Genomic DNA, 23,814 nt, shown 5'->3' on the forward strand with positions numbered 1-23,814 from the left:
CTGTGGATATATTAGTTATAGCAAGGGTTTCCTGAAGTTTAATACTTTACAATTTAGTCTTTCTTACTAACCTTACTTAACAATGTTTTGATGACGCTGTTCTGCAGAAAAAGCTGTTAGGTCTTGCTTTCTATACACGTTAAAACGTCCCTGCTGCCTGCTCCCTGGAACTGTGCCAGCGAGAGGAAGGCTGGCCTGTGTTTGGAGCTAAGTATAACTTTTAAAAAATTAGGGAATTTTCGAAAATCCGGCGCACTTCAAATCTGGAGGTTGCCAGATTTTTGATTGTCAACCTGTAATAGGGATAGTAGATCATGTCATGTTTCAACAACAGAATTAACCAACTAAGTATGAGCATAAAAATGTGGGCGATCTCATACAGAAAGTACATAAAACTCAAAAGTTTGCTGAAATAAAAAGATGCCTCTTAAATATATTTATACACAATTCCTAATATTTAAATTTATGTTAAAAACATACAGTAAGGTTCTTAGAGAGGACTCAGGTCCTGCCATGTACACAAAATCTGCATTTACAATATGATTTATGTTCTCCTCTAGGGTGCATAAGCACACTCTATTTATTATTTTGGTAATAACATTTTTTAGTTGCAGTTTTCTTTAAAATTAGAGAGCAATCAAAAAGATAAAATTGGTGGTTTAGAGCAACCACAAAGTGATAGTATCATTATTCCCCCACATAGGTTTGGCAAAAAATCAAATTGTTTTTTATTTGCTGTACTTTATTTCCCTATTTCTACTTCAATTCATTTTATTTGTTTGAAATTCAAAAAAAATAATGTATTTTAAAAAAATGTATCCTTTTGGATTATTTATATCCTGTTTTCATCTTTACAATTGATCTTAACCTTGGGATGGGTAGATTACATTTCTTATATGTTTCTAGCGATTGCTTGCTATAGTATTTGCAACCCCAGTTGGATTGTAAAGTACAGCCTGGCATACCATACAAAAAACAACTGTTTAACTGCTTATTGCCCATATCCTATATATTTTTTCTTCCTTCATTTGACCAAATGTCTCAAAGTGGATTTTAAGTATTAAATAAGTCTGTTCCTAGAAGTAACTGGGGTATAGCAAGTCTATAGCAAGAGGGGGAAAATTCTGATCATAGTTCCAAATTTAAAACATTTAAAATGACTAAAAACTGCCACGTGTATAGCCATTTTTTATAAACAAAGCCTTTATATAAAAGAAGGCCACTTAAAAGTTTTCAAGCAGTGAAGTTATCCTCATTCATCCTCCATATATTAAAACATAAAAAATTCTGATTGCAGGTTGCAGAAAGAGTAATACAAGTATATTCTATTACAGATGCTACAGTAAAACATTGAACAATATGTGTTAGATAGAAAATAGGAGATGTTTACAAAGTATGCAAATTACAGCAATATTTACTAGGAAATGTCAGAATTGATTATGAAACACTTTATATTTATTATGGTCAGTAATAAAGAGGTTCTTCCACCAACAAATGGAAATATGTGGGTAAAGGAACATGAAAAGACATGTATTTTAGATGCTTACCCCTAAAACTACAAAATCTGACTACTCTAGAAATGTTTTCTTAATTTATCAATTTTTTTAGCACAGCTTCCTCCATTCGCATAATAGCCTAAATGTGTTACAAAAAGTCTAAATATGCTTTACAGCTCTTCCACTTCCTTCCTACATAGTAGTCACTTTAATAACAGCTGGGGTCTGCCTGAGTTACTGACATCACATTCAAGATGGTACTGTCCTGCACTCCCAGGACAGGATTTTTAGGTGTCTATAAAAGAGAGAGTCTACAGATAAGTACCATGCAGATATATGTTCAAAGGGTTGGTCTGGCAACAGGGTCTATTACAGCAGACATAGTTTTTTTTTCTTTATATTATTGTTGACATTTAGAATCCATCATACAAAAGCACAGTGTTTTGCTTTTCTATAAAAGTATCTGCAGTAGTACAAATGTAATGACATTTTGATAGCAGAGGTGAATCAAAAATGTGTCTGTTCAGACCAAGATTCATTCATAACTAGGAACCCAATAACTGCATATACCATAGATAAAGTACTTTTAATGTTTCAAGTCAGCTTGTTACAGATCATGTACTCTTACACTCTTACATATTCTAAACAAGCAGTAAAATCTCTTTTAAACACAACTGCTTTACAATGGTTATATCTATCTGTACTGTGAAGAAAAGTGAATATATGTCCATACATAATAATTTAAAAAGTCTGAATAAGCAGTAAAACTTTAAAACAACTCTCCATTATTCTATGTATTTCCAAGCAGTGTAGAGATTTTATAATTGTGGCTTCTCAACAGAGACACCGAGCACTGCTTTTAGCCCTGTAATGTAAACCAGGGGTCCCAAACCCCTGATCGTCTTGAGAGCCTCGAGAGCACGGAGACCAGTAGTGGTTCCCACCAGTGGGAACAGGAAAAGGCCCACGCTTGGGGGGGGTGCACCGGTCAGAGCCGCAGGCCATGTCCCCTATACGGATCACAGGCTCAGGGTGGTGGGCGGGTTGAGTGTGGCAGGTCTGAGCCTGCAATGGGAGATTGGATGGGTTCTAGCATTATGAAGTCATTTAGGGGAAAGTTTCCTCCCCTTTGAGTGACACACGGCTCCCCGGATATGCGTGGTCCGGGAGTCCGTACATTTAGTGGTCGTTGGACTCCAAAAGATTGGGGACCACTGATGTAGAGTTTTCGTTGTTGCCAGTAAGAATCTAACACTGTTAGAGAGATCAGTGAAATATTGTTTGAAAGTTCTTTTACTATGTTTAATTAATATGTGAATTCTTTTATGTTTATCGGTTAAGCACAGATATGTTTTTAATTACATCATACATGGAAATTATTACATCATATTCAGCCATACAATAGACTGGAGACAATGGCTTGTTACAGAGAAGGTGTAAAAGCAAATGGAAAACATCCTACAGCTTTTGTATGGAGAAGTGGTCAAAATGTTATTGAGTTTATGTTAAAGACTGGTTTTACCGCATGTGCTGTGCTGTACTGTGGACGTCCTGCTGTTTACTACCACACACAACCACCAATATCGGCTGATGAAAAATATGTGGATATATGATATAGCATGAAAATAAACTATTGATCACATATATTTCACTTAGCACTGTCTCATTTATTCACACTTAATATGGGCTCCTTCACACATCACAGTCAGACCTTATGAGAAAATGTGAACCTTAGGGATGCATTGAACCCACCGTCCCTTACCCTTTCTGTACAACTTTTTTGCAAATATATGTTTCTTGATCTGATTGATCCCCTGAGGAAGCCAAATAAGGTGAAACGTGTTGGGTACTTTGAGATACTTTTGAACATATGATTATTAACTTTGTACTAAAAAATGAACTCTACTAATAGGTATTTTATTGTCACTTATTTATTTGTGTTTAGAATAGTGGGTCTCTGTTAGAGTCAGGACTATTTTAAAATGTTTCACCAATAAATATACACAAAAAATTTGCCCTTCAAAAGTCTGTTTCTACCTTTCCATTTATCCTGGTTATGCAAAACACAACACTCAGTAACTTCTGCTAGCCAATACAATACATGTACACCAATGTATTTACTGATATTTTTTGTTAGGAATTTTATCTCATATATATTATTTATATATAATGTTACATTAATGTTCATTTGAGTATACCACCTGTATCTGCAGGCACTGCTTGAATGAAGAGCTAATGTTTGATTGTTCAAAAATCAACATTTTTCATGTACACTTACTTCTTTAATCTATGTATACTAATAACACCTAGTTAAACAAACAGAGCTTGATTTTGGCAGATCTTAATTTCTATATTTATAGTATCATATATTCACATAAAAACATAGTATTTGCCATAATTACCTGCTTTGTCTAAGTGTACAGTTATTTTTGCAGAGCTGTACACATTATCTTTTTCATATGCCTCCACCCAGACATTAATTGGTTCCTGGAAATGCATTTGACTGCTATCAGCACTAAAAAATGTTTCTTGTCCTACTTCAAAATAGTCCACTACATCTTCTTCATGAGTTCTGCTTAAAGTAAAATATTATGTTATTGAAACAAATAAAATAAATTACACAAAACATGTCTTTTTAAATTTGTTATTTTTTTTTACTTGTTTTATCGGTGTGCTGCTTGTTGTTTATATTATATGAAGAAGAGGATTTATAGGAATAATATACCGGTAAGTCATTTTACAGCTGGTGGTGCTTTAAAGATAAAGGTCTAGAAATTCTAAATAAAAATAATAAAAATAAAAATAAACACATGTGGTATTTCAAATGCAGGTAACAATGAGCCCTTTACTTGAGGAGTAACACATGCTTGTTTGGTCTCTGTACCTTTAAATTTAGTAAATATTTTTATCCTATTTTTTTTTTACATGAGCATTTCCCACAGTGAGCAATAATTAATATAAACATGGCTAGCAAAGACAAACTTATAATTTCAGCCTTTATAGATTGAAAGAATAAATAATTTAATATTGCTATGCCTGGTAGGCATCAAAGCATTTTATATAGGCACTAAAAAACAAAATGACAGGTTTATGTTCATTTTTGGTTGATCAAGATCATAGTGTTCTATTTTTAATGGTTCTGTATTATATGATAATTAGGCAACTATATTAAAATATATGTATATCTGTTTACAGCACAGTATGTCATATTCCCTTAGCATATCCTTTGGTGGATTTTTATAAATGTTGAACAATCTAACTCTGAAAATACTTTTAAATGTTTTTATAATGCATTTTACATTTTTGCTGTGACTGAAGATGTGTAAAGATTATTCTCAGAAATAGATAAAAACCACCAAAACTTTGAAAAAGGAAAACTGAAACCTTAATCTCTTAACCATTTCCTCTCATATAACCCTCCCATAGCCTATATAAGATTCACCTATTAGTCTGCTTTTACAGTTAGTGTCATATCATTTTTTTTTGTTCAGCTTAGTCAACCTTTTATATTTTGTAGCTGCTTTAATTACGGTCTCCTCACGCTTACCACCAAACTCAGAGGTCAATCTTAACAATAAAAAATGCAATATGTTATGCATAAATTGTAGCATGGATGTGAAATTATAGACAACACAGTTTGACGACTAACTGGAGCATACAGGAACAGCAAAAGGATCACAGTATGAAGATATTTTTTATATTGAGAAGATACTAGACAGAAGTAGACAGTGCATTATTCTCCACAGGCACCACCAAACCATTGAGCTCTTTTTGTGGGAATGTCAGTGTAGGTAAGGAGGACTTTCTTAAATTTTAGAAGTATAACATTAACTCCCACCCAATAATATTAAACCTAAAGATAAATATATGCATTATGTATACATTTAATTATGACTGTATACCACAACCCCATGAGCAAGTTCATCCTCAAAATGGACAGCACTCTCCTATAAGCACACAGAACAGTGGTCAGGAAATATCCTATAATATACACCTGCTTTACCTGTGGATGAGTCAACTTAATGGGTATAATCCAAGAAAAACATACCTTTAATTTAGCACTGCTTTTAAAATCCAGGTCAAACAAGGATAATTTGTACTGAACAGTGCATATTTGGTTTGGTTTGTCTAGACTTGCACAATGCCTTTGTTCGATCAACATTCAGGTTGTAGCAAAGATGCTTCTATAATGTCCTAGTAAATTGTTTGGCTATTGCATCCTTTTGTAATTTCACAGTATGTACATCTTTAAATGGGACATCTGATTACTGATTTGGGGGATCTGAAAAGCCAAAGTGTCATTTTTGTTGCTATTCTAAACCCCAAGACCATTTTACATTGGCTTTATTACAGTTTGCAAAGTTTGTTCAGTACCGCAATAGGAGTTCTTTCTATGCGGCATGTTCTAAAAACATGTCACATTGATTTTGTCAGTTCTAAACCCCTCCCTCAAAATGTGTTTGCTCAGTTTAGCAGTATTTTTTGATTGAGCAAGATCATAGCTTAGCTGTAAGCAAATTTGAATAGATGTACACAGGCAGTTTTCTCCTATTGACGTGATAAAAAGGCATGTCTGGCACCATACTGAATAAAAAAAGGGAATATAATTTGTGTTTTTATTTTTGTAGAAAGCACTTTTGTACAGTTCTAAACACAGCTGAGACTGAGCTTTGCTGCATTTGTTTCTTTTTGCATATCAAATCACAGCTTGCTCCAGAAGTTCATGAATGTCTAGGCTCTTTTTTTTTTTTTTTGCTTTGTTTGTAATTAACTCACAGTGGGGATTTTATACAGTAACTGACACCACGCTGCCTAATATGTTGAAACATCTGTCCTATTTGCATTTAATAAAATAATGTACCTGTTCTGACTTACATACAAAATCAACTTAGGGACAAACCTACGGTCCCTATCTCGTATGTAACCCGGGGACTACCTGTATGTGAACTTCAACTTGGATCCCTTCAGCCTCAGAAGTAAAGACCTATTCCATTTTTGGTTGTCCAAGATGGACACATGGGGCCTGGTTTATTAAAGCTCTCCACGACTGGAGAAGATAGACTATGGGAGAGGCTGGGTAATGCCCTTTGTTTCTAGTCACAACGTTGAACACCAGGAGGTTGTTACCCCTTACGTGCCCTACTGTTTAGTTTATTAGGGTTGCATCTCTTTACCTAACACAGACCTTCAAGTAAGGTATATACTGACACCATCTACCACCAACCTACTGTTCATTCTGTTTGCAGTTTTAAGAAAACTTTGTTGAGTCTGAGAAAAATAAATGTGAGTCCTCTGTATGATGTGTCTCCGCATATATTCTCCCCTGAGGAAGCCCCACATGAGCAAAACGCGCCAGGAGCAGGAACGTCTCATTTTGAATCTGTTTTGTGTAATTTATGGACAAGATACCATTTTCATAAGGGGGAATACTTTTATTGTAAGATGACTCTTGATGTTTTTATCTTTACATAAATGAATGTATGTTGTTTTGCCACAAAACCCCTCTCATTCTTGTACACTCACCCAGTTACCTTCCCTTGTATTTTCAATATTAAGGGGTTGGCAACATATTATTAGGATAGTAAAAGCTTCCCTTTCTCACCCGCTTTTTTTGTACCAATATAACCCTAACTGAACTTTAAACTTTGTGTACCTTACAGCTCTGCTTTTTAACACATAGCAGACTAGAGAACGAAATGTCATAATCCAAAGAAGGCATTTTCAGAAATCTGATGTATTGCCTGGAATGATTTTTGAATAACTTTCTTGATTTTTGTTGTTCTCTCATTTTCTTGATTTCTTCTTTTGCTGTTTGCTACAGTAATCTGTGTTCTTTGGTGTCCACTGTACTTAATTATGTACAGATCCGTGATTTTTTAGTTATATTAGCCAATTATTAGTTCAATACCATTATTGGTAAAATGAGTATTACCAAAAGCTACTAAACTAAAAGGTAAACCATCTCAGGTAATGTGTAATTAATAGTAAATGTAAGTATTATTTGTCAAAAATATTTTAAACAGTTAAACAAACTTTACAAGGTTGTACATTTGTTGTTGCTACATACCCATAATTCAAAATGAAAGTAGCATTGCGTGATTCCTCTCCAGATTTCCAGCTACAATAACAAAAATTATTTTTCAAAGTATAATTCTGGTAGCAAATAAGATCAGTGGGGGACTTCTTGGTTGTATCTGCAAAACATAAAGTATAAAGCTAAGCACAAAGGCAGTATGGCTTATGAAGGTAAATGTTAATTTTGGGATGTCCTATGTCAAATCGGTTCAACTATGTCTTATCTCCATTTACTTTTTTTTTAGTAATTTTTGAGACGTATATTTTGTCTCTGGGCTTTTTACAACCTGAAGCAGCAGTGAGTAAGTCTGCTTTTTAAAACATTTTTGGGGTTGTGTTTCCTGTTTGGTGAGCAGAACCACATGTATGTCATCCTGAAAGATTCCTGGAAACTGAGTCACCTGGTAACTAATTCAGATACTGTTTGTGTCGCTGTTGAAGAGTACTCTTTACTTTCTGTCTGTTAAAAGATGGTCAGCACAAAAGAAGGAAAGGGGAAATCTCTAATAGAGCCCTGATAGCAGTAAAATCCTGGCAGGTATTCTTGTACTTTTCCCTGTTCTATGCAAAACTAAAATAGAAAGTTTTGGCTGGACAAACACTTTTAAAGGGCAGCTTCCTTTCAATCGAAAATTTGTTTAAAATAGCTTAACAAGTAAATCATAAAAACGATTCCTTAAGCCAGCAGTCGCCAATCGGTGGTCCATGAGAACATTTTGGGGGTCCACGGCTTGTCAGTGCACCCCCGAGCGGGCTCAGGAGAAGGACCTCGGTTGGGGGATGCACCGGCAAGAGCTGTGGACCATGTACCCCATACATACCCCCTGACTCAGGGAAGTGGGTGGGCTGTGTCCCTGGACACAATCCACCCACTCTCCCATCGCAGGCTCAGATCTGCGATGGAAGAGTGGGCGTGGTTATGTATTAATGACATGGCAGCTTATAGCCATTACAAAAAATACATTGTAACAATATTGTTATGTATACACTATTGTTAAATTTATAAGGTACATTATTTCCATTGATACACATTTTTCTCTTCTTTTGTATTTTGTGAAAAAAATGTCTCCAATAGGACACAGACAGCAACAAAAAAGACAAGAACTATAGGCACCCCATATTCTACCTAAAACTAAGGAACATAAAATAAAAAGGAAAAAAAATGTTTCCTCTTATTTATTTTTTCATTTTTGAATCCTTTTTGCAAACCTCCTTACTATGCTAAAACATCTATTAACTTTCCTGACATACAAGATAGTTATAAGGCATACATACTTTAATGGTTGTAACAACCTTGTTCTAATTAAAAGAAATGAGGCTTAGAAAGTGCTGATTTTGCTTTCATTTACATCTTTGGTTGTTGAGTCAACAATTTCTTAAAGTGGGTGGTAATACATATTTTACTTTCAAAATATATATACTTTTAAATTTTAGTTTACATTTTTTATACCTAGAAAAGGTTATACTATACGAAAAACAAATAATTAATGCAGGTAATAAGTGTTTTTAATGTTTTCTATGCTTAGCAGTACTTTTGTTTCTTATTCTATCAAGTATTTCGAGTTTACTATTTCTGCCCACAAAATGTATAGTCTAAACAGGTTAAATAAGTACTTGATATTCAAATGTTGACAGAAGTCAGTATCCAGGCCCTTGCTTCCATCTTTAACTACTCATTGTAAACATTTCCAGGTGGTTACCACAGCATATGCTATGCAATGAGTTTATAATCTGAACTGTTTGATCTGGATAAAAGCACTAACAAACTAAACCTTTTTTTTCTGACGAAGGAAAAAGAGCAGTGAAATAAATGTAGTATTCCCGAGTCAAGAAGGAAGATGCCCTTATGTATGAAAAAACAGCTTCAAATACGTACTTCTATGGATTACTTTAGTATTGGATCAGAAGACAAATTCAATGAATTTGTAATTTTTTATAGAAAAACAGTCACTTCTTCTCTGTACACATTTAACAGCCTTTATAGTTTACCTAAAGTGAACAGCCTTTTGTTATCTGTTGCCTTAGGGGAAATGAGTGGGTTACATGCTGCCTGTCTAGTAGGGAAGGAAATGTTCGTTACAACTTTGTTGTGGTAGGAACTCATGATTTAACAAACAGCAGAAAAAACATATAAAAAAGATATACTGATTATAAGAATTTTAAAATATTAGAATAAAGGTAATCAGGTCTCCAAAGTTTTCAAACAGCTAGATTAAGATTGACTGGTTTCAGTCTAACTTACCTGCCTGTTGCTCAGCGCTGGCAAAAAAAATGAGCTGAATCCAAAGGAATACTGTAATCCTAGCATTGTTTCTGGATCCAAAAGGAGTCAGTGACAGCATCATAACTTTCACAGTTTAAAATTAAACTTTACAATGAGATGATTTTAAATGCGGCATGTACTTTCCATTACAAATATTCCTTTAGGAGAGGGGAAAACCAAACTAAGAACAAAAGATCACCAGGAGTGATTCTCATGAACTGTGTATATGAGAATATGATAACACAAAGTAAGTGACAAAGAGCTGCTAGTCTCAAAGTAGTACGCAGCTGTGGTCTGCAATAAAATGTCACTACATACTAAAAAAGTGTCTGAAGAGAAACTGTGACATCTGGTAACCACAGCCAAGATACATATAGTACAGAAACTAGTATATAAGGGATGTGTAAAACAAGCAAACAGGGATATGAAATAAACTACTGGAGCCTTTTTAATACCTAGTCAAATAGTATTTGTAGGCAATGATAACTTTAGGCAATATAAGCCCCTAGGCACATTTGTAGCAGGCACCCCAAATGCACAACCCCAATGCAACATTCCTTCCTGATTCCATGAGGCAATCGGATGTTCCCTGGATCAACAGTCACTGGTATTTTTACTTTAAAGCCTTAATACCCAGTTATATTCTGTGCTTGTAGAAAAACATTCAGCTTTTTCCTAAAGCAATCTATAGTAGTTGCTGAAACTACTTCCTGAGGGAGCCAATTCCACATTTTCAGGGACCTTACAGTGAAGAATCCCTTCCTTATCCGGAGCTTAAACTTCTTTTCCTCCAGAGTGCTTTCTTGTTCTTTGTAATGATCTCAAAGTGAATAATGGGGAAGAGAGTTCTCTATATGGACCGTTTATATATTTATACAGGGTGATCATATCCCCCCCTTTAATGTCGCTTCTCAAGGGAGAATAGATTCAGTTCAGCTAATCTCTCCTAATAGCTGAGCTCCTTCATTCTTTTTATTAGTTTAGTTGCCCTTCTCTGGACTCTCTCCAATTCAACAATGTCCTTTTTGTGAACTGGGGCCCAAAACTGGACTGTATCTTCCAGATGTGGTCTGACCAATAATTTGTAGAGGGGCAGGATTATGTCTCTATCTCTGCAGTCTATTCCTCTTTTAATACTAGAAAATACTTTACTAGCTTTAGATATTGCAGCTTGGCATTGCATGCTGTTATTAAGTCTATGATCTACCAGAACCCCCAGATCCTTTTCCATTTCTTACTCCTCCGGACCGCGGGAAACCGCGCTCGCTGGTCTTTCGCGCTTCCAGCGAGCGTGGATTTTATTGATGAATCAGGGGCACTATATCAACTGATATTCCACTGTCTACCTGTTTACCTACTTCCTCATAAAAAGAGAGTAAATTTGATTTCTGTCTTTCTTGACGCCATGCTGACTATCACTTATAATAATATTTTATTGCAGAAACTCCTCTATGTGGTTCTTTATCAAACTCTCTAGGACCTAGAGAGACCTCTAGGACCTAAACTAACGGGTCTGTAGTTACCTGGTAATGACTTTGCTCCCTTTTTGAAGATAGGAACCACATTGGCCTAACGCCAATCCATCGGTACCTTGCCAGTGACTAAAGATTCTCTAAAAAATGGAAATAATGGCTTTGAAATAACTGAGCTCAGCTCTTTGGGGACACGTGGATGTAATCCATCAGGTCCTTGTGCTTTGTCAACCTTAATTTTTCCCAGCTGTTTCTCAATCACATCACTTCTGAGCCATTGTGACTCATTTTAGGCAGTGACATTGCTATTATGAATTTGGACTTGAGCTCTTAGAATTTTCCTTCGTGTACACAGAGCTAAAAAAAGTGTTTAGTAAATCTGCCTTGTCTTTATCCCCAGTTACCAACCCAGCAACATCCTTTAAGGGGCCTACATGCTCAGATCTGATCTTTTTGCTAATAATATATTTGAAAACATTTTGGGGGTTTGCCTTACTTTCCTTTGCAATCTGTCTTTCATTTTGAAGTTTTGCACATTTTATCTCTTTTTTACATCTTTTGGTATATTCTTTATAGGTTTCAAATGATTTAGGTTATTCTTCATTTTTATATTTTTGGAATGCCCCTTTCATATGGCTCTTTTACATGAGCTGTTTTAATTAAGCCTCTTAAACTTATTACCCATTGCAATATATTTTTCAGTTTGCTTTTGTAGAACAGACTTGAAACATTCCCATTTCTGTTCTGTGTTCTTTGAGGACAGTATTTTCTCCCAGTCCAAGTCACAGAGAGCCGCCCTTAATAAAAAATTTGCTCTCTTAAAATTAAATGTTTTTATCTTTCCTGTTTTTGCTTCCTGTTTACAGCTTACATTAAATGAAATCATATTATGGTCACTGCTACCCAGATTCTATTTTATTTGCACATTTGGTATAAGCTCTGCATTGTTAGAAATACCTAGGTCCAGCAGAGTATCATTTCTAGTTGGGGCTTCTATAAACTGTAGTGTTCTACTGCAGTCTACAACTTATGTATACAAAAGTTATAATACCGGGCATTCAAATATACATAGAAAAGAAAAATATTGCTCACTGGGCAGGACAGGGTGAAAGGTAAAATCACAAAGGCCTCAAAGCCCACCTGATGCCATAACATCTCCAATAATCCACAGTGTTAAGTCCACATCCATCAATATGAGGAAATATTCCAGAGCCAACAACGATGCCCATCTCATTCTGCAGTCCCTACACTAAAATTAAAATATAAACACATTCTAACCAAACACTGAGTGCATATTCTATGGGACACATATCTGAAGGCCATTAAGCTTGTAAGTGAACCTACCTGGGGCTGCTCAAGAGCCAATAGCCCTAACCTCATGGATTCAGTTCACAGCAGGGAAGAAACCTTTAAAATTACCCCATATTACCATATCTTGGCAGTTTTTTTTTTCAACCTTTGTAAAAGAAAACTATTTTAAAACAACATAAAGTTTTCAAACTTTACCACTGAATTTAGGCCTAGGGTCAAGTTATAGAAAGCTACTTTAAAGTTGTATTTCAGGTAACCTAAAAAAGGTAAAACCAGACATCACAAGGTGAATGCATGCACGTTTTCTAATTTACCTCCTGTGCTGACGGCCACCTTTACTTCACCCCTGTCTGCAAAGGAAAAAAGCAGCTAAGGGCCATTTAAGGCTTGCAGCAGACTGTAGTGTTCTACTGCAGGGTCAACTGCACTCCCAACTGCTCCTATTGAATGGGTGCAGTAAGAAACTATTTTGTGTGTGTGTTTGCATGTGGCCATGGTTAAAGTGCATTTTGCAGTGCAGTTCCTAAAAGTGAAAAATCATTTTTGGACACTTGGTTGCTTTTCCTCTTTTGCAGGAATAACTTTATTTTATCTCAACTGCGCTCAACCTCACTTGACTGTATGACAAAGTGGCTGTCAGACAGTATAGTAGAGGATGGCTAGGAGCTGCTAACAAGGTCTGAAAGGGGCTTTAATCTTCTACTGACAGCTCTGATGCAGACCCAAATAAAAATGCAGTGTTTGCACTCTAGTTACCAATAGAAAATATGTGCTTCATGAGAATGCAAAAGTTTTGTGGTCACAGTAAAAGTTAAAGAAAAAAAGGTATGTCGACAGTGCAAAATAAAAATTTGATGTGTTCACTTACATCAAACATAAACAGGAATATGGTTTGTTTAAAATTGTATTCATAAAGATGTTTTATTATGCTATGACAGTTGTATTGATTTGTGAAAACTGATCTAGAATAAAGAAGTTTTTTTTGCTGCACAAACCTACCCTTTATCCCATGGACCTCAAAACATTTTGTTTTACAGAAGCTGACACCTCAGCAACAGGAAACATTGTAAAATGGATTCAGGTCACTAGCAGCATTTCAAATGTTATGACGTTAAAATGCTGCCTTGCAAGGCCTTGCAGCCTTGCTGCAAAAAAACAAAAAAAAACACAACCACAAAATAAAATGAACAACGAGTCCCCAAAAAGACAGGGCTTTACCTACCAAAAGTACTCAGTATAACTTAAATTATATTTTCCTGGCTCTAATTTGTAGGCTTTCTCTATTGGTTCATTACAGCACCTCTCAATACATGACATTATGGCTGATATGTGCCCCTCCCCCATTTAGTGTAGTAGTGTTTGTAGTATTTACCATTTGTGAAGGATATGAAGGATAAAAGCCTGAAAGAATTACAAACTTTTCTTTCCAAATCTAAATATCCAAGGGAATTTTTTGACTGTCATTGGGTGTAAGGTTATGGTTGAAAATTTGGCAACAGGTGCTTAGGGAGCTTGATTGCTTTCCTCTTGTAAAAAGAGAAGTGTACGGGTTCCTAAAGGTTGCGCTTGATGGACATTTTCCTAACTTTCATAACTAGGTAATTCTGATAATAGCTATAAAGATGCTGCCATTGTTTTATTCTTTTGATGCAGGGTCTTAGGATACAACATTTTTTGGTATTTCCTGGGATAGTTTTCTGATTTCCTCATTCCTGTCTCAAGTAATAAAAGTGTCCTGTTAAGCTACGTACACACGGCAGATTTTTATCGCCCGATAATCGGCATCGGCCAATTATCGGGCGAAAATCTTCCGTGTGTACAGTCGGTGTCGTCCATCGTCCGGACGACCGACCTGCCGGATCCACGGACGATGGACGACAGCCGATCGTAATGAAAGGGAAGGGGAGAGCGCGCAGCAGGGTGCCGCTCCGTCGCTCTCCCCCCTCCCCTCTCCATAGAGCATGAACGGTGCTGTATGTACAGCATCGTTCATGCATCTTGCAGCCCCTTGTCGTTGGAAAGGATCCTGAAAGATCCTTTCCAACGACAAAAATTGCAAGTGTGTACGCAGCTTTAGTGTCCCCAATGTAGGAATCAGTGAGTAATAAAAACAAATGTTTTTAACAAAAGTTTCTGTTTCTTCCCCCCAGGGAGATAAGCCATCAATTCCTGTCTCTGTCCCTGGTGCAATACCCTGTGATAAAACCGTAGAGATGTTGTAATCATTTCTGACTTTACTAAATAAACGTGTCTTTGTTGCTGTTCCAATCCAAACAAGATAACCAATAACTTAATGTCCCTTTTACATTGTCTCGTGAGTAAAAGTAACTCTCCCCATTGGGGGCACAAACACCAATAAAAATCTTTTAGGCTATTTCCCTGTACTAAACTCTAAAACTCTTTCAATGGAATTTGGCCATAAAATGTTATTCTTACTGTAAAGAACTTATGATGGTCTGAAGACACTTTACTTTTGCAAGCACCTTGCTATGGGTGAAGAAATGTTTATGTTCCACTATCTTAAACAACTGTAAGGAATAATGGCAGGATTTCAGTCTGCAATCCGAAGCTAATCCAGTAGCTATGGATCATGTTACAGTACAATGATTTCAAACAAATAGAAAACTCATCAATACCAAAAACAAACTTTACCTAGTGAAAAGTGTAGGTAAAACTATATAGGAAAAATGTAACATATTACAAATATTTTTGCTGTATATATTGCTGTAATTTTTTGTGACATAGATTCAACAAGGTGCTGGAAAAATCCTTTGCAGTCTTGGTACATACTAACATAATAGCGTTATGCAGGTGCTGGATTGAGTTATTGGACTGACATCTAGTGACTCTGGAGAAATTTTGAGTATAGTGAACTCATTGTCATGTGCAAGAAACTAGTTGAAAATGATTTGGGTATTGGGGGTAACATGGTAGTAAATCTTCTGGTAGTAACCACTAGAATAAGATATGGACATTAACAGCAACAACACTAAGGTAGGCTGGGGCATTTAAATAATGCTCATTTGGCACCAAAAGTGTGCAAGAAATGAAATCCCCAACACCATCACACCACCACCAGCCTGAATCATTGATACAATACAGGATGGTTTCATGCTTTCATGGTGTGGACACCAAAATCTAACTTTATCATCCAAACATCACAGCAGGGTTTAAGCCGCGTACACACGTGCAATTTTTGTCGTTGGAAAGGATCTTTCACGATCCTTTCCAACGACAAAGGACTGCACGATGCATGAATGGTGCTGTACATACAGCACTGTTCATGCTCTATGGAGAGGGGAGGGGGAGAGCGACAGAGCGGCACCCTGCTGCGCGCTCTCCCCCTTCCCTTTGATTAGGAACGGTTGTCGTCCATCGTCCGTCGATCCGCCAGGACGGTCGTTCGGACGATGGACAACACCAACTGTACACACGCCAGATTTTCGCCCGATATCTGGCTGATGCCGATTATCGGGCGATAAAAATCTGACGTGTGTACGCAGCTTTACAGACCATTTGTGCATGAGAATCCCAGCAGATCAGCCATTTCTAAAATATTCAGACCAGGCTGCCTGGCACCAACAACCATGTTCAACTTCACCAAAAGTCCCCTTTCTTCCCCATTCTGATGCTCGGTTTGAACTTCACCAGGTCCTCTTGACAATGTCTACATGCATAAATGCATTGAGTTGCTGCCTTGTGATTGGCTGATTAAACAATTGTTTAAATAACCAATCAAAAAGGTGTACCTAATAAAGCCACTGGTTAGTGTTTATCAATGTTTTGTGGCTTTGAAGGATTCATGAGAGAAGGGATTGGTTTTTGAAAAGCTTACATATATGGACCATATATTGTTTTTGAAAAGCTTATGAATGGAACATAAATTGTTTACCCTTGCTGAGTGAACAGGTAAAACTCTTTTAGTAAATTAACCCCATTGTGAGGATTCAACTTAACTGTCTGTGTGATTAGTGTATCACTTTCAGCCTAGCAGTTTCCATAAAGTCTACCCTCATGTAATATACGTTTTTTCCCAGGAACAGATATGGCTTCAATGTGGTAGCATATTTGAATATTCCTTATGTAAAAAAAGTCACCCTCATAGGATCATAGGGTCAGTAATTTATTTGATTGTGAGAAACAATCCGGTCCGGTCCGGTCGTTCATTTCCAACGACTATCCTCGTTCGTCGGCGTCGTTGGTTACTTTTTTTACGAACGACTTTTGGCCAATCGGTCGTTCGTCGTTCGTTCGTCGTTCATTTCCAACGATAAAAATTGGAAGTGTGTACGCAGCTTAAGCTGCTAAAAAAACAAACTTACATTTGATAGAACGTATCTAAAATATTTGTGAATTATGCCATCAGTGGAAGCCTACAATACTACTTTTTATTTACCTACAATAAAAAGCGAAACATTGCCAAAAGCATTCTCAAAGAACCCCCATGCATTTAGCACAAAATGTTATCAACAAAGATTGCTTATTAAAATAATTTCGTATTAAGCGACTTGTAACATAGCAGAATGCCAAAGCTCAAAGTATAGGTCTGTGTTTTACTTTAGTATTATTCTCCTTATAACTTTACATTGCAATGCACTTGAATTAATGGGGGTGCACACTGGATTGATGGTGTCTGTTTCACAGACTTTCCATTGCTGAAACTTTTAATGACTTTAATAACTTTTTTATGTGAGCTTTAGATGTGTTGTTGAACACGAATATCATCCAGATTATTAAACATTATTGTGACCTAGTAATTTATTAAATAGAACGATTGTATTTATTTCTGGAATATTCAGTGTAGACCAGATTTACCTTCAGGTTGGAACTCAAGTTGCACAACTTGGACTCTAGTCCGGCTTTAGTCGCCTAATGAATGACTTGCAGCTTGACTAGTGGGTTTTCCCCAGCGACTTGCAACTCGACTTACGACATTTTTACATGTGAGGGGGCATGGCGGGAATTTCAAATTATTTTGTATTGGATTCCATACAAAACAACTGCTACTGTACAGTTAAATTACAGGTTTCAGTATTTTTTTATTTATTTATGCACCCTTGTTTTAACAGATTTTTGTGTTTTTTATTTAAAGTTTATTATTAAATTTAATAAATATTTCGGTGAGTTATGTCTAAAAATTACAGGTCTACAATGTAAAATAAATTTTCATGAAAGAAAATGTACTGCTTTTAGACATATAAATCCAGACAAAAATGAACCGGCCAGGAGGTTAATGCTATTAATAAATAAATAAATAAATAACCTAAAATGTAGCACTAATTACTACACTACTACTTCAATGATGTTGTGGTTGGATCACCTTCTCCTCATCTGTTCCATGTCATTGGTGTGCCTCTACTGTCCTCAGATATAGGTCCAATATGAATGGGACAATTTGTATTTTACTGAATTTTATTCATGTCAGTCGTTTGTGACATAGGTCTGATATGCACTATTTTACTTCTGAAGAAGCAGACATGTTCTGCAAAACGCATAGAACATATGTAAAAAACTTGGACTACCAAATGATCAATGTTTTTTTAATCTGCATTATTGTCTTTTGTTGATGTTTTTTATTTTCCTTTTTGTATATGGATTGAATTAAAAAGCTGATTTGTTTGTTAAAAGATTGCTTGGTTTTCAGTAAATTATTTAAAGTTCATGTTTTTTTTTCCAAAGTTTTTTCTTTCTTCTTCAACATAATTAATTAATGAGATGTGGCATTTATTCATAAGTGTTTGATGGTGTAGAACACGCAGAAGAAATATATCCATTAGACCAGCTTGCCCATCATGAGTTAACACAGAATAATGAATTCTAGTACAATGTACAGAGATTGTAGTCTTTGTTCAACCTCTGGTTCCCTCAATGCGAGTTATTGGAGTTTCTTCCAGTCAGGGGGAAATTGCATGATAGCAGTATGGCAGCTAGGCTAGAAAGCATGGTGCAAGCTAAACTAGCTAAAAACAAGGTGCTGTGCTGTAACATTTACACTGGCAGTAGTAAAAGTCCACCAAAACAAACATAAACAAAGCTTTCCTGACTAAAAGACATCAAACATCATCTAGCCTTTCCTTTCCAGTATGACTGGAGTACTCCTTTCATTTATTGGATTTCAGTTTCATCAATCACAGAGGCTTATTATCACATGTGGACATTACCACAAACTCCTGTTTTCAGTAAGTGAAGTACGGGTCCCTGCTGGTCTTTGCCACTAGCCAGTTATGCCTGCATTGCATTGAAATATACAGGGACCTAAGAATAATGTCACTGAATCTAAAATTTGATTTGTGATGAAAATGTAATTTTTTGTTAATAATTCCATTAGAGTTTTTATTAAGATAAAAGAGGAACCAGGGAATCCAAAATTTAAGCAATTTTATCCTTAGCTTTGATGATCTATATTTATTTTGGCCCTAAATTTATAAGCTTACTTTCCCATAACTAAATTGTGTTTTCTTAGGGAAATGCTCACTGGAGAACAGAAACGACACGACGTTCAACCAGCTCCTTAGTGAGTTATGAACATGCATCCCAAGTTCTGTGTATCTGTCTCAGCTTCAAGGGATATTTAATTCCTTATGTGAAAGGGATTTTTCTTAAAATTTGTAAAACACCATCACCCTTCTCTACAGGGGGTTACAGAGTAATTCAAATAAATTAGTAGTTGTCCAAAACAAATAGAAAAAAAATAGAACATAAATATGCATATTAAATATGTATATATAAAAAAAGGTAGATACGTATTAAGTTAGCAAAAAGTAAGCTTTCCAGCAGTGTGCTGTGAATTGTATAGAAAATCATTGCACTGTTGTAACAACAAAGATAATCAATCCGTTCAGCTTTGCAAAATGGCTGCATTGTCCCTGTTCTCAAATTTATACAGCATTCATTATAGGAGCAGTACAAAGCAGTACAATTGAGAGCCTGGTAGAAGATCTATTGTGAAAAACATCCATGGCTATTACCATTCTTTTCTTATTACAGAAAATTAAAGACAGCCTTAACCCATGCATCTTCAGACAAATTTAGGACAATCTCTACAAGCAGTTGAGAACCTTATTGGAAAAATATTTGTTCAACAAACCTCAGAAGTTTTTTTGTCCAGTTACTTTATGATTTTCCTTCAGGATCCACTCATCTCTGGCAATTTCCTTTTTATCACCTGCAATCAATTGACAAGGGAAAAATCCTTTCACTTAGGTCACTTAAGTCTGAAACTCGTGTGTCAAATCTTGAATATGTTACAGCAAAAATAAGTAACAGTAATCTTCTTTCTGTATTCTTTGGAAGCAATTCCCTAATTTAAAAGTAAATTAAGAACCGCTGCGACAGCAGCTAGATCTTTGGAGACAATTATAGAACATACAAGAAATAATACAAACAGTTTCTGACAGTTGTATAACTGATAGTAGGTATGCTAGTCAACACAAATAATATAAACGTTTTTGTGATGGGTCAAAATCAGGGGATGCTCCACTTCAAGATGGCCAAAATGTAAAGTTTAAACTTTCAACTCCAATAAGACACTGGTCATTTGCTTAAAAAAGAGGAACAATTTAAAAACCAACATTTAGAGTCCTTAATGAAGTTGCTTTAACAAACATTGAACTCCTATGGGAATGTGCATCAAATATATCCAGAGGCCTTAGCATTGACATTAGTAAATAAGTAGCATTTATGAATTAAATTGTTGCATTTCAGAGATGGCTACAGTCTTATGGTTCAAATGTCACCACCACAGCACAAAAATTGGAAGTTGTAAAGTTGACTGTACTGCAGCATATTTCAAATATTTGTTCTGTTTATTCAATAATGAATAATCTGGTTATTGAATAATCTCTCCTAATATAATATGATAATCCTTTTTCTCTGTCATTAGGCAATGCCTGGCCTATTTTTTATGGGAAATCCATAAAACTCACAATCCAGCAATGTTTTTTGAACTGCAACCAGTTAGGAATTCGACATCTACCATTTTATATCTATGAACATTGCCATATTGCCCGTACAACTGGTGCTAGATACATACCCTACACCCAGTTCTGCCCCAAAGAAGGGATCCTTCCCAATAATTATCATCATAATTCTAAACATAAAGTAAATCCTTTCTCTCTATGCATCAGCCAAAAGAATTCTGGACTATCCTTTCTAAATTACATTAGTTTTAACCTGTCTGCCTCTTAAGGATTACTCATGGCTTACAAAGAGTATCATGGCATACAAATAAATCCTTTCTCTTTGGTCATGAATGACCCTTCTTCTGTCTTCCACCTGTCCTTAATGAGGCATCAAGATTTCTATATTCATAACCCTAATAGTAAAGTATTCCCCTACACCTTCAAATTTGTATATCCAGAATTCAACACCATTTTTTTTAATTGTCTTGCTTTTCATTTGGCTCTAAAAGCCTATACAATCCAGCATTAATCTCAGTGTTCTCCATATCATCCTCTCTCTATTTCTTATCTACCCCTGGTTTCTGTCCCACTGTCACCCCAATGATTGATGGATTCCTGTAGACATTTGCACTCTTGGTAACAGTTGGAGACAGCTTTGTCTCGCTCACATGGAACAAACCCCTCCTGGTGAGATGTGTAGAGGTTCCAGCCTCTGGGAGCTCATCCTGGAACGGCTTTGCTGCTGCTCTTGGATTATTCTTTAGGCTGCCAATTCTTCCCCAGATTCCATCCAACAATTACCTCTTAAAGGATGACCTATCCACTGCTCCCTTCAAAAAAGAGTATTTGCTCATACTCTACACGTTTAATTTAACATGTTAATGATCATGTATAATTAGAAAAAGAAGGCCAGTTGGTCTGTTTGGAAAAGTTGCCAGGACGAAGGCTCTTTTCTCTAAAAGAACATCTTTAGTCAGAACTAATCAAAAAGAAGTAATTGAAAAACTCTGTTTGTATGATTTCCTTTTATGCTGATGATCAGGACAATCACAATAAAGGCTCCAGCAGTAGTCTGCCGTCATGTGTCTATCTGCCCTAATATCTTTCTTCCATTACCTTTATATCTCGATAAAACCTCTCCCCTTGTTCCTCACTGAAATCGCCAGGGTTTTCCGGAAATTGTTACAAATGGCTATGGAGATAGTGTACCTTTATGCTCATAGTAGCACCCAAATTTCCAAAGTTTAAGAGCAAGTTTTGTACCAGTTCCTCATAATTTTGTGCTTTATGGTTACCCAAGAAGTTCTTGAAAACCATGACATAGCTGTGCCAGGCAAAAGTTTCAGTATCAGTCATGTAACTTGTGAAATTTTAATCATTTATCAGTTTCCGAATCTGGGGTCCATCAAAGATTCCTGCTTTTATTTTTTCAGTACTCAATCCAGGGAAGAATCTACAAATGTATTTGAAGCAATCACCGCCCTTGTTCAGAGCTGTAACAAATTACTTCATTAATCCCAACTTTATGTGAAGTGGAGGGAGAAAAATGTTTTCTTTGTCAACCATTGGCTCGTTAATGCTGTTTGCCGCACCTTTTTTCATGTTTTCCCTTGGAGGCCATGTTACTTTTTTCCAGTGATCCTGCTTTGCTCCACTATCCTAGAGTGGAGCAAAGCAGATGAAACATGGGTACTTTGTGTATCCACTTTGCTGTCCAAGTAGAAAGTTCACTATTTAAAATCAACACATATGAATCATTGGTTTTCATGATAGCAAAGCTTTTGTACTACTCCCATATGGGCTAGTAGTCCAGGGATGTTACAACAGTACACAAAGTCTCCATCTTCACTGAAATATGGTAGGAGTGTCACCTCTCTTGTTCTATAAAGCGTTATTTTAATTTTCGGTCTCAGACAGTTCTTTTCTATTAGCCTGAATGCTAAAAGTTTAGATGCTTGTTTTGACAGACTTAGGTCATGTATTAAATCACTGAGCTTCTTTTGGGAGAAGTGCTGGTTTGATGAAACACTTCCTTCATATTCACTACCATTCTAACTCCTGGAATACACTCCAAACCCTGTATATCCTCCATGTCGGATACAGGAATATCAGGGAGTGTACTGAACACTGGTATGGGAACATCAGCACCAAGCAGCACAGGTCGTCTTGCTGATTCCAAATCAGGGTACTGCCACTTGTTTTTCTTGTATCGATTAAAACCTTTTACATTCACAGCACAAAAATAACAATCATTTTGATGATTTTTGGGCTCTCGCCATACCATAGGTACATCGTTTTTCAAACTTTTCAGTTTTCCATTTTTCAAACTTTTCAGTTTTCCATTTTTCCACTGATGTGGACACTCTACACAAGTTTTGCATACCATATGGGGAGCCCGATACGTATCTTGGTACCCCAGTTTAATACAAAATATTCAAGATATGCTTGTTTCACAAATTCTGTAATGTTTCTACCCCTTTTTTGCTGAGAATATTCACCACAAATGTAGCAAAATACATTAGGGTTATTTAACCAACTTCTTGAAGAATTCTTGAGAATAAAAAGGCAAATGAAAGTTTCATGAAAATAATGCTACATTTAATGTATAAAATGCAAAACATCGGTGTAAATAAAGATTGATAATATTATGCTGTGTTAATATTTGTCTATTCCGATTCCTGTATCACAAGAACTAGAGCCAATTCAATGAAACTGATTGCATTTCTGGATTTAGCAGACTTGAAATACACTAAATAAATTGAAAAATCCTTGGCAAATGAAAACAATTTTTTTGTTGAGCTGTGTAATAGGAAAATGATCCCACGCACACCATCACATATACAATGATTATGATTACTTCAAAATATTGCTGCTAAACATCATTCTACAAGGTAAAGATTCTATGTTTTCCCTTGATTTTTGTTAAATAATGACACTGGAATCTGTTGTGTGTTGTGTAACACTTGAGGTAAGATTTAAAAAATATAAGAACCTGCTAAGTACTAGATGATTTTTTTTTCTTATATCATGAAAAAATAAGTGACAAATCAAATTCCAGATTTTGATGACCAAAATGTTCAAGTTGAAAATTGTTATGATATGCTATACATTAATCAATAAAAAACATGAAGGAACCAAAAAGGGTCAATGAAAACCAAAATTACTCTATAATTCACAGAAAAGGTGTACACATTTTTAAGGTTTAAGCCTTACATTTTTGTTTCAATCATTTTTATTGAGGTTTTCAGTTACATGACAAACACATTTCATGGGTACAGACATCAACAAAGGAAAGG

At 35.9% G+C, this 23,814-nt stretch overlaps 1 protein-coding gene across 2 annotated transcripts in view; it reads right to left on the reverse strand.

The window, feature by feature from the left end:
* IL12RB1 (interleukin 12 receptor subunit beta 1) overlaps positions 1-10,104 on the reverse strand; it is a 51,075-nt gene extending 40,971 nt beyond the window's left edge. The window contains exons 1-3 of one of the 2 annotated variants that reach the window (XM_072405128.1): positions 9,814-10,104; positions 7,564-7,690; positions 3,899-4,068 (exon numbers count right to left, since the gene is read on the reverse strand). In XM_072405128.1, the coding sequence (XP_072261229.1) occupies positions 3,899-4,068; positions 7,564-7,690; positions 9,814-9,916 (400 nt within the window). In that variant the 5' untranslated portion in view covers positions 9,917-10,104. Of the gene's footprint in view, positions 1-3,898; positions 4,072-7,563; positions 7,691-9,813 lie in introns of both variants that reach the window. The other variant, XM_072405127.1, reaches the window with a different exon arrangement.
* Between the last annotated feature and the right edge of the window lie 13,710 nt (positions 10,105-23,814).

The sequence above is a fragment of the Pyxicephalus adspersus genome, chromosome 3 (genome assembly GCF_032062135.1).
Source record: "Pyxicephalus adspersus chromosome 3, UCB_Pads_2.0, whole genome shotgun sequence".
Taxonomy (NCBI): Eukaryota; Metazoa; Chordata; class Amphibia; order Anura; family Pyxicephalidae; genus Pyxicephalus; species Pyxicephalus adspersus.